This window comes from Podarcis pityusensis, assembly GCF_964106645.2.
Source record: "Podarcis pityusensis genome assembly, chromosome: 8".
Lineage (NCBI taxonomy): Eukaryota > Metazoa > Chordata > Lepidosauria > Squamata > Lacertidae > Podarcis > Podarcis pityusensis.
The window spans coordinates 82,088,702-82,103,492 of record NC_138033.1 but is presented as its reverse complement, the minus strand read 5'-3'; the positions used below and the strand labels follow the sequence as shown (position 1 = coordinate 82,103,492).

At 42.1% G+C, this 14,791-nt stretch overlaps 1 protein-coding gene and 2 long non-coding RNA genes across 4 annotated transcripts in view; 2 read left to right on the top strand and 1 right to left on the bottom strand.

The window, feature by feature from the left end:
• Window positions 1-14,791, top strand: part of LOC308483601 — a 202,136-nt gene that overhangs the window by 16,558 nt on the left and 170,787 nt on the right. The window lies entirely within an intron of this gene.
• On the top strand, window positions 1,318-7,512 carry LOC308483578. Its single transcript, XR_013989696.1, has 2 exons — window positions 1,318-4,664; window positions 7,295-7,512. It is a non-coding gene; the product is annotated as an uncharacterized lncRNA (long non-coding RNA).
• NAA25 (N-alpha-acetyltransferase 25, NatB auxiliary subunit) overlaps window positions 4,936-14,791 on the bottom strand; it is a 35,207-nt gene continuing 25,351 nt past the window's right edge. For both annotated transcript variants that reach the window (XM_081017334.1, XM_081017333.1), the window contains exons 12-24: window positions 14,421-14,628; window positions 13,514-13,603; window positions 12,384-12,564; window positions 12,143-12,242; window positions 11,753-11,904; window positions 11,157-11,282; window positions 9,595-9,838; window positions 9,270-9,393; window positions 8,232-8,297; window positions 7,650-7,747; window positions 7,424-7,534; window positions 5,857-6,003; window positions 4,936-5,447 (exon numbers count right to left, since the gene is read on the bottom strand). In XM_081017334.1, the coding sequence (XP_080873460.1) occupies window positions 5,325-5,447; window positions 5,857-6,003; window positions 7,424-7,534; window positions 7,650-7,747; window positions 8,232-8,297; window positions 9,270-9,393; window positions 9,595-9,838; window positions 11,157-11,282; window positions 11,753-11,904; window positions 12,143-12,242; window positions 12,384-12,564; window positions 13,514-13,603; window positions 14,421-14,628 (1,770 nt within the window). In that variant the 3' untranslated portion in view covers window positions 4,936-5,324. The remainder of the gene's footprint in view (window positions 5,448-5,856; window positions 6,004-7,423; window positions 7,535-7,649; window positions 7,748-8,231; window positions 8,298-9,269; window positions 9,394-9,594; window positions 9,839-11,156; window positions 11,283-11,752; window positions 11,905-12,142; window positions 12,243-12,383; window positions 12,565-13,513; window positions 13,604-14,420; window positions 14,629-14,791) is intronic.

The following is a 14,791-nucleotide window of genomic DNA, read 5'->3' as shown; positions in this document are numbered from 1 at the left end:
AGTGCCTTTCCCCCTTGTCATTGCAATGCAAGAAAAGCAAGCCCAGCTCTGTATCCCAGACATGTATAAGATAAACAAGCTATAGCTTAGGGCCCCACTCTCTTTGGGGCTCCCAAAAAATGTAAAGGAAAAAGAAACTGGGTGTACATTTCCAAAATATAAGATACAAAAAACCCCAAAAATCTACAAACAGCAACAAGTGTTTTGTGTTGTGTTGGCTCCTATGATGTAAGTAATGGGCCCCCAATCATTTTAAGTTAGAGCTTAATAATTATTTCACTATTAAAATACTTCTTCTTAATTGTATTTCACTATTAATATACTTAATATCATTTCAGTTAACAATTACTTTGATAAAATACATATTTTTTTACGTGCAAAAGATACCTATTAGGTATACCTTTAGATACCTTTAGATACCTGTTAAGTCCATAAATGACCATATAGCATATATTCAACACAAAAAACAGCGACAATTTGTTGTTGACAAAGGACAGCTGAACAGCTAAAGGGCCCCATTACCTTCAGTTGCTTAGGGCATCATCAATAATTAATAATAATACTCTGGGCAGCTTCCAACAAAACACTAAAATACAATAACCTATTGAACATTAAAAGCTTCCCTAAACAGGGATGCCTTCAGATGTCTTCTAAAGGTTTGGTTAGTTATTTTTCTCTTTGATATGTGGTGGGAGGGCGTTCCGCAGGGTGGGTGCCACTACTGAGAAGGCCCTCTGCCTGGTTCCCTGTAACGTGGCTTCTCGCAGCGAGGGAACCGCCAGAAGGCCCTGAGTGCTGGGCCTCAGTGTCTAAACCTAAATCCGGCCCTGATCCCAGACCCTGGTGGTGCAGCCAGGTACCCAAGGCAGAAAAAATAAAGGGGTCTAGGCCGGGAGCATCCCTTGTTTGCAGGAGAACAGAGAAAGCTGCTTTGCTTACCATTTGAAAATTGGCAGGAAGGCAAGGAGAGGCAAAGAAAAAATGCTTTGGGCAAGCTGCTGCCAATCTCATGCTCTGCAGGAGGGGAACAGGCAGGGAGTCAATAAATGTGATCCTGCCTTATCCCTGGCCACCCAAATCCAGTTTGAATTAAAAACAACAGTGCTCCCCCAAAATATCTGATTTAGAAAATCTATAGGGGGAAAGAATGCTGAAGGTGAATTGTCTTTTACTACCAAAGCCCTTGGTCGAGTGGGTGCAAACTGATTCCAAGTGAAGCTGAAGGGAAAATCACGCTACTGTATTTCCTAAGCCACTCTTCCCTATGAGACCCCAGCACATTACAATTTAAAATTAAATTAAAACCACAGTGCCACTCGCGTCCCTCTACAATTTAAAATATAATATGGGAAACAAAGGTAAATAAAGAGTATAGTGCTCCTTTGAGAGGAAGGGTGGGATATAAATTTAATAAGTAATAATTTTCTCTGAAACTTTCTGGGCCAAATCTGCCTCTTTTGTAGCTAAGCATTAAAAAAGCAGGGCTGGGAGTCTAGAAATCCTTCATATTTTTGCAAAATAATGATAATCCCACACCCTTAAAGAAAAAGGCAGAAAAAACTTGTTTATAAAGAAACTGACCTTTATATATATATTTATATATATATAAATTATAAATCCATCCAGTTTAAAGCAGATTGCTAGCAGTTTTGTCACTTAAAATTCTGTCAGCTGCTTAAGTGTTTTACAGACCTTCCAAAGTCATAAATTACAGAGAACAAGTCAAGGAATAAAAAGTTCCAAGCTTTCTTGCATATAACAGAAATCCCCTTTATAGATCAAAGTAAGAGACAAACCCTCCTCCATGATTCAACATAACAATTGCAAAATATAAATGCAATTTTAAACATGTTAAAAATTACTAAAAATATACACACCCCCTCCAGCTAAATGGGCAATACAGGTGGCTGATGTAGTTTTCTTGAGAGAGAGGAACGTAACTGGATTACAACAACGAAATATTTTAACTTTAGAAATTGGTTGCTGGAAGCAGCTGCCGAACCATTTTGGCTCATGATCCCAGCACTGCATAAAAGTAGTCTGTAGCTCTCTTTTTATACATGTTTAAGTTCATGAAAATGAGATAAAACAACAGTGGTACATTATTTCACAAATTCAGAAAGGGAGGTTTGTGTGTAAGTATGTGTGTTGCTATAGAAGGTACGAAAACATTTGGTTTATTAAGAACTTGAGTTTTGTTGACAACGATCAGTTTCTCCAGAAACTTACAATTTAACTTTTCTGCCAAATTCTCTCCCTGTAGTGGACCCAAATGATTATTGTGCTGGAATCTGATGCTGCCCCTGATACATATGTAGTTGTCAGAAAAAAACCCCAAACAAACTCCTATGTAATGGAGTATTTTGATCATAAGGAGTGGGGAGCAGGGCATTGTATTTCCTCGATTGGATCCTGAGAGCTTTGCAAACTGCTGCTTCAGAAATAAATTCAAATGTGTAGGATTTTCCATTTCTTTTAAAGGGCAATGCTGCTACTCACATGGACACGCCCGCCCCACCTGGATTTCAGGAGAAATTGGTTCCAGGCCCAACACAGAAGGAAGATGTTGCCACAAAGCAGCACCACAACAGGCAAGTTACACAAGAGCACAATTGTCTTAACTGAAGGCATTCCCAACTTGGCAAACAGAATTCACCACCCGTACCATTCTGAGATACTTCTTGGTTATCCCCATTGCCTAGCATAGTTCTGTCCCCTGCTTTTGTTCTGTATGGAGAAAGGTGGGGGACGACTTAAAAGGATTATTTTTGCTTATGTCTTTAGTGACCTCTAGCACTGCCAACAAAAGAAAACACCTGGAATCAAGGTGTCTGATGCAGGTGGGCTCCTTTTAGGAGCTGCTAGTGAAATGTCTCTGGAACCTTATATGATTCTTGCAATAACTGGGGCTTTTTTTAAAAAAGCCTCACTTCCAAAAGCAAGCACAGAAGGCCTTCATTCTCCAATAGATCTTACTGGCAAATCTAGACTTCAGTATGTCACTAAATTGCATGTGTAGCTGGAGTGAAGAACGGTTCCAAATTAAAATAAATAAAGACTGATTTCTTGTGTGGCGTCTAAGAATCATGCTGGCGTTTCTGGACAAAAAACATATCTATGTAAGCATCATTCTGAGACACACACACACACACACACACACACACACACACACACTGCTCTGAGGAGCAAGTTGATCACACTACCAAACTATTCAAGGTGGGTTTCACACAGCAGCTTTCCCTCCTTCAGCAGGTAGATTGGGGATTGTTCCTGGAAGAAGCAGGTACTTCTCCTGTGAATGACAAGATGGCCACGGAAAATCTACTGGTCCCCCTCAGCTGTGCGAAATGGTGATTAAGCAGGCTGAAGTGGCTAGAATGTACTAACACATCAACACAACTGGCAAAATAAACGCCGTGTGGATCATTCCTAAAAGTACACCTGAAAATTTTACGGTCAGGGTCTTCAGATCCCTCCTAATAGCAGAAATTGGCTAATCACAAAAATTCACAGGGCCTAGAATTCTGCACAAGGAATCTGTAGTGGACTGGCCACAAGAGAAACGGCTCACCCACTTGTTTCTAGGAAAAATGATGTGCCATCCCCCAAGACTACCAGCTCTTTCAAAAATTTAAAGCTTGTTATCATCGTTTTTCCTTTAGCCAGGTATCTGCCAAAGCCTGAAGTCTTTGTTGCCAAAAAAATTACCTATTTTCAGTACCCATTGATTCTGAAACAGCTATAATTTGGTAGAAAAAAAGTTTAGTGGTAGAGGCAACTCCCAGTTTAGGCACGTCTGAATGATGCATGATGGTACCCAAGCGCACATCGCTGAACCCGTAAGTAGCCCCAAAATGTCATAAAGATGCCATGACAAGGGGCTGGATGGGCTGGGCTTATGGAACGGTACCTCCAAACAAAACAAGGACTGCCTGTACCATGTAACATGATGAACAAAGTAACAAGGAGTGGGAGGAGGGATATTCAAGGTGGTGCCTGGATAATCAAGCCTGCTACACTTGTATTTGGTTACAAAGGAAGATCAAGATACTTTATCGAAAGCCATTTCTTTTGGCCAGATGATGATTTCCATGCATTTAATAAAATCCAAGAGGAACCTACACAAATGTTCACCAAAAGCTGTTTTAGATATGATGAAAGGTTTGGAATGGTGAGAATGAACAGGATTTGAAACTGATTTTCTAGAGTCTCATCCAAAATTTATCTAATGCACATTCCCTAACGATGCCCAGGATCAATCAAGAGATTTACGAATAACAGGAAACACAACTCAGACCACGCATCCTGTTCCTCACCACTTAAAACTTGCTTGAAATACAGCCGTAAACCTAATATGAAGCATCCAAGGGCACAGACACCACCTCAGCAATTCATCTTTTACACAAAGGAAGATAGGTGTGTTGAGTTTATGCGACAGATTACTTATACACACCTTTAGCCGTTCCATTTGCACTGAGCTGCAGCCAAAGTTGAGTTTTCAATCAAGTTTATATGTTTCTTTTGGCATTATTTCACCTTGGAACAAACTTAAGCAGATACCAACTTTTTCTGATTTTGTTTTGTTTTTCCTTGCAGGATTGGAAAGCAAGACACACAAGGGCACACAAGTTGCAACTCACTCAGGCAGTGCCTTCAGTTGTTAGGTTGGTGGTGTGAATAAAAATAACTGTTCTGGAGTGGGGGTGGGGGTGGGGGAGAAAGTCACCTGTCCTGGGCCAATTAGTTCACCAAGCAGTCATACAACTGTTCTCGGGGGGGGGGGGGGTGTTGGACGGGGAGAAAGAAAGAACACCCAAGAAGTTACCCAGTGGACCACTGGGCTCTCTGAATTTCTGCTTTTCTAAGGCAAGAAACATGCACACAAAACTATAAATGCTGCATTGTGTGATGGAAAAAATACAAACTCCTTTGAAATATGCTTTACACTGGATTTCTATTGCTGCTTCTAAAGACTTCAAGCCCCCAGAGAGCTTCTGGAGAATGCCCCCCTCTCCCCACAAAGGGAAGTGAAACAGGTTAGGGGTTTTTGCCTCTGTTACAATATGCTTATGAACATGTATAAAAAAAGTGGTCTAACCCTGACGGACAAGGGTCCCTGCTTCTGGTTTTTATGTACAATAATTTAATCAGCTTGAATATATCTTTTTAATACATAAAAAAAAACTATTTTTTACGATCAAAAGTCCTTCATGCATTTTTGAGGAAGTTCCAGATTTTTAACGTTGAAGGGATGGTGGCAGATGCTGTTTCTTGTCTGTTGTCGGCATTTCAATCTTGACCCTTGGCACCCAGAACACACTTCCTTAAACCTTTAGGGTTTTGATGGTATCAAGTCTCTTTTTCAGCAGTTCTCCCATTTCCTGTATCGCATGTTGGTAACTGTTCTGGACTTTCCTCAGCACAGTCTTTGTAAACTTCTTTTCTTCCTGGGAAGAAACATTTTTTTACACAGATAAATAAATCATCTGTGTGTGTTGTTATGTAAGCAATTTATATACCACTTAACTACAATGGTTGAAGTGGTTTGCGAAGATACAATACAAAAATGAAAATCAGCTAAAACTATTGAATCAAACTACACCTAAAACACCTGCTGGAATAAAAAAATCCTTCAGTAGGCACAGGAAGTTCAATAGGGAAAGAACTTGCCTGACCTCAACTGCAAGGGAGTTCCATAAAACTGAGCCCACAAATTACACAAAGTGTAATTAAACACTTTAATTACCTTTAAAAATGTCTCAGAGTACAATTGCACCTAACACTAAACAGCGGTTTGTTTTAATCCTGAGTCATCTCAAATCATAGAACCTCAACGTATAAGCAACAGTTTCTTACCTGCGACAGTAAATTGTCCTCTATGGAGAGTTCTTCAAGTTTAAGCGCAGCTAGATTGATTTCCAGCCCTTTGATATGATCTATCACATTGGAAATGAGAGTCTGGAGACCGGAAATGTAATCCTGAAAGCTGGTGAACACAGGGGGCTGCAGAGAGAAAAATAAAAGCTGTTGCACCCTGACCCACTAAATATCTCTGCAATGTTCTCCACAGAAGTATACCATAGGTTTTTGTTTTGGAGGCAGTGCTTTTTAATGGGTATGTTTAGCAGCATAATGTAGGGACACGGGTGGTGCTGTGGTCTATACCACTGAGCCTCTTGGGCTTGCCGATTGGAAGGTTGGCGGTTCGAATCTGTGCAACAGGGTCAGTTCTTGTTGTCCTGTCCCGGCTTCTGCCAACCTAGCAGTTGAAAGCATACCAGTGCAAGTAGATAAATAGGTACCACTGCAGCGGGAAGGTAAACAGCATTTCTGTGTGCTCTTATCACTTATCATGGTCCACCAGGTGCCAGAAGTGATTTAGTCATGCTGGTGACATGACCCAGGAAGCTGTGTGGACAAACGGCGGCCTCCACAGCCTGAAGAGTGAGATGAGTGCCGCACCCCGTAATTGCCTTTAATTGCCTTTGACTGGACTTAATCATCCAGGGGTCCTTTACCTTACTTTTTTACCTTAGCGGCATAAATAGAGTACAAATCAAAACTATATTATTGTTGCTGCTATTATTAATCCAATTTCTCACCTGTCCTTCACCATAAAATCAAAAGGCAGGTTACACTAATTAAAAAATTCGTTTTAAACAAATTACCATATTTTTCGCTCTATAAGACGCACCAGACCACAAGACGCACCTAGTTTTTGGAGGAGGAAAACAAGAAGAAAAATATCTGAATCTCAGAAGCCAGAACAGCAAGAGGGATCACTGCGCAGTGAAAGCAGCAATCCCTCTTGCTATTCTGGCTTCTGGGATAGCCGCGCAGCCTGCATTCGTACCATAAGACGCACACACATTTCCCCTTACTTTTTTAGGAGGGAAAAAGTGAGTCTTATAGAGCAAAAAATACGGTAGTTAAGAGTGGGTCCTGAAAATATATGCCTCAGGTGTTAAAGGCCAGGGTAAAAAGTAATGCAATGGAAGCCACATAATGAAAGTTTCAGATGTGTAAGGACTGCCACAAAGAATGCCCTCTCTTGGGTGCTCACTCCTCAAACCTCTGAGGTGGAGCTACAAAGAAGGCCCCCCCCCCCCACCTGACGATCTTAGCACCTGAGAAGAGGAACCCTTTCTGAACATTGCTACAACTAAACATGGAGGTTTCCATTAGCTACTGTAGCTTATAACTGATGACAGAGATCTATTCTCTGTGGTTTTAGCGTAATCTTTCCTTAAGACCATCACACCTCAATTAAGCAAATTCCATTAATTCATTACAGGAAACCCCTGTTCTAGGCGTGAACAAGATGTGAGCGACTACGAACAGACCCAAACCCAGATGTGACCCGGAAATGTCATAAAAGATGTAACCAAGATGTAACTTTTTCAATTAAGACACGATTTCCTACCATTGCTACAACACTCTCTTTTTTCTTCTTTTTCTTTTTTTGCAAGCTTGATCTGTAGGGCCTGAGGACGGCGTCAGAATAACTGCATACCCACAGAACAATGGAGATGGTCTGCAAGAGTGAGAAAAGAGGTTGTCACACAGGCACGGTAGGGACACTGATGGGTTTTTGCAACCGACAAAAGGGGGGGGGGGAGGACCAGCTTTCCAAAGGTCTCATTACTCACCTCCACGAAGAAGACCAGATTTTCTAAAATATTCGGATGGGTTTGGAACCTGCCTTCCCTGACTTCCAACAAATCACCTTTACATTTATTGAATTGATCTGTTTTTTTAAGAAAAGAAGGAAACAAGGTGAAACTCGTGGGAGAAAAAAATAAAGTCTTACACAAGGCAGCATATTGGGAAACACTTTTTTGTGGCTTCCCCTTTCACAATCTGCATGCAAAGCATGCACTCTATAACTGAGGTAGAACTTTTCCCATCCAACATATCAATCTTTATTAATATTGCTTTAATTTGACTGGTGCTTAATTACTTTTAAAGGATTATCTTTTCTTTGTTTTTAGCCCCCACCCCTATTTATTTGTGTTTTATTTTTATTCTGTGCTTTATTTTGGCAGTGTCTGCATACATAACAAATGGAAACCATCTTTCCAAAAAACAACCCAATTTATTTACTCCTGGTGATACCCTCACATACAAAGAAAAGTGAAGTTTTAATTGCATATGCATAACTGATAAGCACGGACTAATGTAAATTTCTTGTGGGCTAGAACTTTTGGTAATGTGATTTTCAGCAGATTTACCTGTTAGTTGTTCTAGTAATGATTTAAAGCTATTTCCTATTCTCTCTTGAATTGCTGCCGAATCTTCTGAAAATAAAGAAAAGTTATCAAATGGCTTATGCAAATAGTCAAATTATCTATCTATCTATCTATCTATCTATCTATCTATCTCAAGGGACAGATTTAGAAAAAAAAATACAATGAAAACAAGCAACCGCTGGAGAAGAAAAAGACTATCACAATAAAAAAAAACCACCAGACTTAAATTTGCTGCCGTACGGGGGTTGAACTAGATGGCCCTTGAGGTCACATCCAACCCCAAAAATAAAAAATAGAAACATATCTTTGGTCACAATTAAGCAAAAAGCAAAGCAGTTCTTACAGTACAAAAATCATTCAGTATATTTCTGGGACCCACCCTATTCCTGTGAATCTTAATTACCGGTAGTTTTAAACTTCTTCTAATGCTCTTTTTTTAATGGCTGCAAGTCACCCTGGAACCTTAAGTGAAGGGCAGTTAAGAAATCAAAACAAGAAGAAGTGGAGAGCACATGGTATGGGCCACAAGGCTCACCATATGGAAGAGATAGAATGGACACTCTGTGGCTGTCCAGATATTCCTGAACTACAACTCCCATTAGTCCAAACCATGCTAGCCAAGGCAGATGAGAGCTGGATTCCAAGAAGATCTAGAGGGCCACACATTCCCCATTTCTGCCTTGCCAGATTGTAATTTTCATTTTTAACCCGAGTCAACGGAAGTACGGAGACAAGGCAGAAAATTCCAAAGAAAATGGCCAGAAGGCACATAACCAGATGGCAAGCTGAGATTCATTGGGTTTTTCCAAATCTTAAACATCAGGATTTTCTCCAGGATTTTTTCCTTTTTTAAAAAAAAGCTCAGAATTCCACAAGAAAAGCCTTTGGCATCAACAGCAGCTTGCAAGAGGCCAATATCTTCAAACCGATCTAAAAGAGCAGCACACCCATGTATGCCTCCCTCCCGCTTCAGCAGACACACCTAAATTGGCTGCTGGCCCCAGGAATTTCAAGACTTACCTAACCCAATAGTATCTAATTCATAAATTTCACTAACAAGGTGAAATAAGCTGGTCTGGCACTGGCAGCTCCCACTGTTGAAGAAACCAGCCATTCGGGAAGGTGGGGGGCCAAGGACCGGATACTAGGCGGGAAGAAGAAAAAGGGGGAAGAAAATTAAATATTGTACCTTTTGCATACAGGAGAAAAGCAGAGTTGGTTCTTGGTATAAGCTAATTAGCTGTCCAATTAAAGCACCTTGCCGGCACATCGGAAGAATCTCAACTCTCCTGGCATAATCACAAACTGTTTTAAAGAAATCAGGAACAGATTCTCTTAGCTGTACCTGAACTTTCTGCTCAAGGAACTGCTTTCCAGACTTCACTGCAGCGTCCAGCTTCCGCAGCAGAGCTCTTATCATGTCGATCTTGGAGGAGACGCCATTTTCCGTGGTTTTCTCGGAGTTCTTTGGCTGGGCGTTGTGGCCAAGAGCTGGCAGGCCACTTATGAGCCGCAGCATCAAAGATCGGATCTGCAACCATATGGTCTCTTCCTCCAAGGAGAGTTCCTTGTGTTCTTCAGAAATGCCCCTGAGAGAGAGAAAAAAGGAAGGAGGGAGAAGGGGAGAGGGTGTCCAAGAACTGAGACACAGAAGTACAAGCTCAAGCTTCCCTGCTCTATTTGCAAGCCCAATGCTGAGACACAATCTGATTGTGGATGAGCAAGCCGAACTGGTGTGCATCACTGAGATCTAGGTGGACCTGATTTGACTCAGTTGTGCCTGCCCCGGTTCTTGGTGCAACATCAATTCAGACTGGAGGGGTGGTGGTGTAGTGTTGCTGTAGTCCGTAGAAGTGCACTCACTACCAATCAGAAAACCCTTCTCTCTTGGAGCGGGACTGGAGAGCCTACATCTGGTGTTATATTACTGTAATGCGCTCTATGTGGGGCTGCTGTGGCTTGGAAGCTCCAGCTGCTGCAGAATGCTGCAGCCACACTGCTGATGGAAGTTTCTGGTTGAGAACACATGACACCATTGTTAAAACAGCTGCCCTGGCTATCCATCTGCTACCGAGCCAAGTTCAAGGTTCTTGTATTGATTTACAAAGATTTACTTGGGTCCCGGATATCTCAGGTGTTGCCTGAAACCTTATATTCCAGCTTCTTTTGCAGGAATGTCTTTGGTCATTCCCCAAGTTGGTGAAGCTCATTTGACAACAACAAGAAATCAAGCCTGTGCAGTATATCCCCTGATTATTAGTTTGAATTTATCTTTGCTTTTAGTTTTTTTTAAAAAATTTTATGACTTTATTGTATAGTTTTCTATTTTTATGTTGTAAACTGCTGTGATATATTTTAAAGGTGCAGCAGTAAATAAATATTTTTAGAAATAAAGACAAAAAATATGAAAAAGCAATGGTAAACAGTGCAGGGATTATTGGGGAGGCCATACAGTAGTGGGGAAGATTCTATTCACCCGAAGACTGGACGTCCTTGTGGAAAAGCTCCTCCAAGGGCCACCAGCCAGTTGTGGGCAGGGCCAGAGCCAAAAGTGGGAAAAGCAATGGATGCTGCTCCTACGCTTTGTACAATAGGCTATATCCCAGATGTGCAAAAGTTTTCTCCATCCAGCAAGCAAGAGGCATTATCACAGTTCAATGACCCATTCCAGCCAGACAAAAGCACTTGAGGAGAGCGTGGAGAAGGGCCAGTGAGGGATGTGGTCTGGGGGAATCTCAAGGACCAGACAGAGTTAAAGCACATTCAAGTGCTGGCTAAATGTTATATAACTGTTTGCATAAATATAAAAGGGAAGACAATCCGTTTTTAGGTTGCAATTTAGTGGACAAATTCTTGAAATTTAGCCTTCGGATAATGACAACCACAGCAGCGGATTTTTGTACCTACCTGTCTTTTGGGTCCCAATTAAACAAGACAGTGAGGTCTCGGTTGTCCCGCAGGTCATTCCAGGGAATGTCATCCTCTTCTGGACTGAGGCTCATGGACTTTATACTTTCTTCCAAACTCACTGATCTAGTTCATGAAAAGCAATACAGAAGTTTTGGGTCAGGTGCTTTTCGGATGAACTGAAGAGGATTTTGATCAGAATTCATTAGCACTCAGTCAGTGCAATGATGCACTCTTGAGCAGACTGACCCTGCTATAAATAATGCAATGCTCTGTGCAAAAAATAATTCATCTTATGCCCAGGAAAGCTGCATTTTTCAACCTGAGAAAGTGATATAACAACTCCCACTCTTCAGCTGAGCTGAAGAGCACCAGGGTTCTCACATCTGAGTACTGTGCAACACTTTGGGTGGAAGACAGCGAATTCTGCTTCATCGAGAGATCTTTCAGTACCACTGGGACCTGTCCCTCAATTGAGACAGCTAGCAGTGCTTCTCTAAGCTAACATCTCTCTCAGCTTTACCACCCCACAACCTGCCTGAGGGCCCCCCAGGATAAGCACTCAGAAGATTAGAAATCAACTCTTCCATACTCACATATTTGCTTCAAGTAAGAGGTCCAGTAACATCCGTTCTGTGCGGACTTGTGCAAAGTGAAGTGAGGAGTTTAGTCTGTTCCTGAAAGCAATGAATTCTGGGATCTTCTCAAATGCACCATATTTATAGGCTTGAATAATGTATTCTGAGGTCTAAGAAGGAACACAGGATGGCCTCAGCATTAATTAAGCAAGGAGCTACAGATTTTCTGCATCACAAGAAACATATGACCTTGGGAGCAGCCCTCCCGCTGCCTCTGCAGCACTAAAATGTTCTGGGCAAGCGTCCCCTGCTCATGCAGAAATGCAAGAGACACACCCTTTGGAGAGATTCCGTGTGTTCTCTGAGGGGAAACTGGGATACACATTTGGGGGTCCCTTTGCCACTTACATCTTTCTGGTTGGAGTGGAAAAACCTGAGTGCAAAGTTGCAGGATTGTGACGCGGCAGCATAGTGACCGAAGGCTGTGGCATAGCGTGTCAGCAAGTAACTGTAAGAGAAACAAAACCAAAACAGTAACCATGAGAGGGCTGCTCTGCACCTCTGAAGAGGATCAAATTTGACAGGTGGACAGGGTTCCCACCTGCCAATCGCTTGATACCACAATTACCACCAACACCACACTACCCACCCGATGGTGTCGTGCTGTATGTGCTTGGCATCGAGGCTGGAGTAAAGCTCCACGACTGGTTCAAACGCCCCGAGCATGCAGTAGATCCGGATGAGCAACAATTTGAACTGAGCATTGGAGGGGCTGTGAGCCAGCCCTTCTTCTAGTAAAGTCAAGCAGTGCCAGGCAGCCGGCTCCTCACCTGGGAAAAGAACACCACACTCAAGCCTTGAACGAGAGAAAGGGGCAGGAAAGATGGCCAAGCAGGGATGAGAAGCCCTCCTTTTGCTAGGATCCAAGAGCCATGGCCATGTCCCATGCTGGACACCCCACTGCCTCCCACAATATTATGATTATTTAATGTGTTTATATCCCACCTTTCTCCCAAGATGGGATTCAAGGCACCTTACAACATTATCAAATACAAAGTAATAAAAACAAAGTACTGTAATTTTTGCTCGATAAGACTCAATTTTTCCCTCCTAAAAAGTAAGAGGAAATGTGTGTGCGTCTTATGGAGCGAATGCAGGCTGCGCAGCTATCCCAGAAGCCAGAACAGCAAGAGGGATTGCTGCTTTCACTGTGCTGTTCTGGCTTCTGAAATTCAGAATATTTTTTTTCTTGTTTTCCTCCTCCTAGAGCGAAAAATACAGTAGTTAGAAACAGTACAACACATTTAGATGCAGCATTAAAATGCTGATTGCCCTAAAAAAAATGTCTGCACCTTCGTTTTCTAAGGCCTGTTTGAATAGGAAGGCTTTAGCCTAACTTCACGAGGAAAGAAATCCCACAATCTGGGAGCAGCCACAGAAAAAGCGCAAGTGACCAAAGGTCACACACAGTGAGCTTCAGGGCCGAGTAGGGATCTGAACCCTGGTCTCCCAGGTTTTAGTTCAAAACTCTAACTCAGGCTTCCTCAACCTCGGCCCTCTAGATGTTTTTTTGGCCTACAACTCCCATGATCCCTATCTAGCAGGACCAGTGGTCAGGGATGATGGGAATTGTAGTCTCAAAACATCTGGAGGGCCAAGGTTGCGGAAGCTTGCTCTAACCACACTGGCTTTTGTTCATACGGCTGCAAACCAATGCTTGAGCAGTTGTGGGCTGACATCTCTATTTGCATGCATGCAGTGGAGCATGTAAGGACATACCTGCCTCTAGCCAGATGTCAAGGAGCAAGTGAACAGCAAGCAGACAGTAGTAGTCGGAAAACTGCAACTCTGTTTTCAAACAAGATTTTCCTATGGAAAAACAAAGTCAAGCAATGTAACTGAAAAACTTGTGGGTCTAGCATTTTAAACAACACCTGGCTTGCAAAAGGTATTGTTTAGCAAGTAACTACAGTACTTCTTGCATATTTACACAGAAGTCCGCCCCACTGAATTCAATGGAACATAATCCAACAGTTAAGCATGCCTAGCATTGCACCCTATGTGCCGTATTTAACTAAGTTTTACTTAAGAGTGGAGCTACTGAAACTAATGAACCTACCTTAGTCATGTTCAGTGGCTCTACTCTTGAGTAAAACTTAGTTGAATGCCAGCCAATTTCTTATTTCTGGAAATCAGCATAGATCTTTTACCTAAGATTTAACTAATAAACAGTTAAACCACATCTGCTTATAATCCTTCTCTGACTAAAGTAACTTTTTCAGTTTGTCAAAGCAAAATCCATTAAAAACCAAGCAAACCATGTAAGATATCTGATGCAGTTCCATCCCTGAAGATAAGTAGGAATCCACTGGACTCTACTCTAGAACTCCTCAGATGAAGGATGAAATGCATTAGGGGGCTGAAGTAAGCCAATAGCAATGACATGGTAGGAAGCAGAGGAAATACTGTATTTTTCTGTGTATAAGACGCCCCCTATTTTGGGGGACTAAAAATTGAGAAAATGGGAGGGGGGAGATTGCCCTTGTATAAGACGACCCCAATTATTTTACATTCTTTTATCATAAAAAACCAAGTCTTATACACGGAAAAGTACGGTAATTATTAGGATTTCCCCCAAGAACAGTGAAGTGGTCTGACATTTAGGCTAGATTCAAGCCCTCCTCACCAAAATTCAGTCCGTGCCGATATCGTGACATCAAGTCCTGGATGGCTCCCAATTTTTGGGCTTTGTCCATGGTGTGGTAGAGGCCAAGCAACCTTGTCAACTGCACGACACACAAGTGTTGCTGCAAAGCTTTGATGTTAGCTGGTAGTGCAAGTTTCTCTTCTGCTGGTGCAGACAGGGGGATGACCCCCAGCAACTGGTTGATGAACTGTGGGGGAGGGAAAAGGAAATTTTAGATTTGAAATACCTAGCAGGGATGGCAGAGAGATCCCATCAGTGCTGCTCCCCTCCCCCCCCCCGAACTATTTCCATTCCACCTGGCCATTATGAAAACTTTAAGAATTGGCACCTGAGTCTGCTTTTCTTCTTTC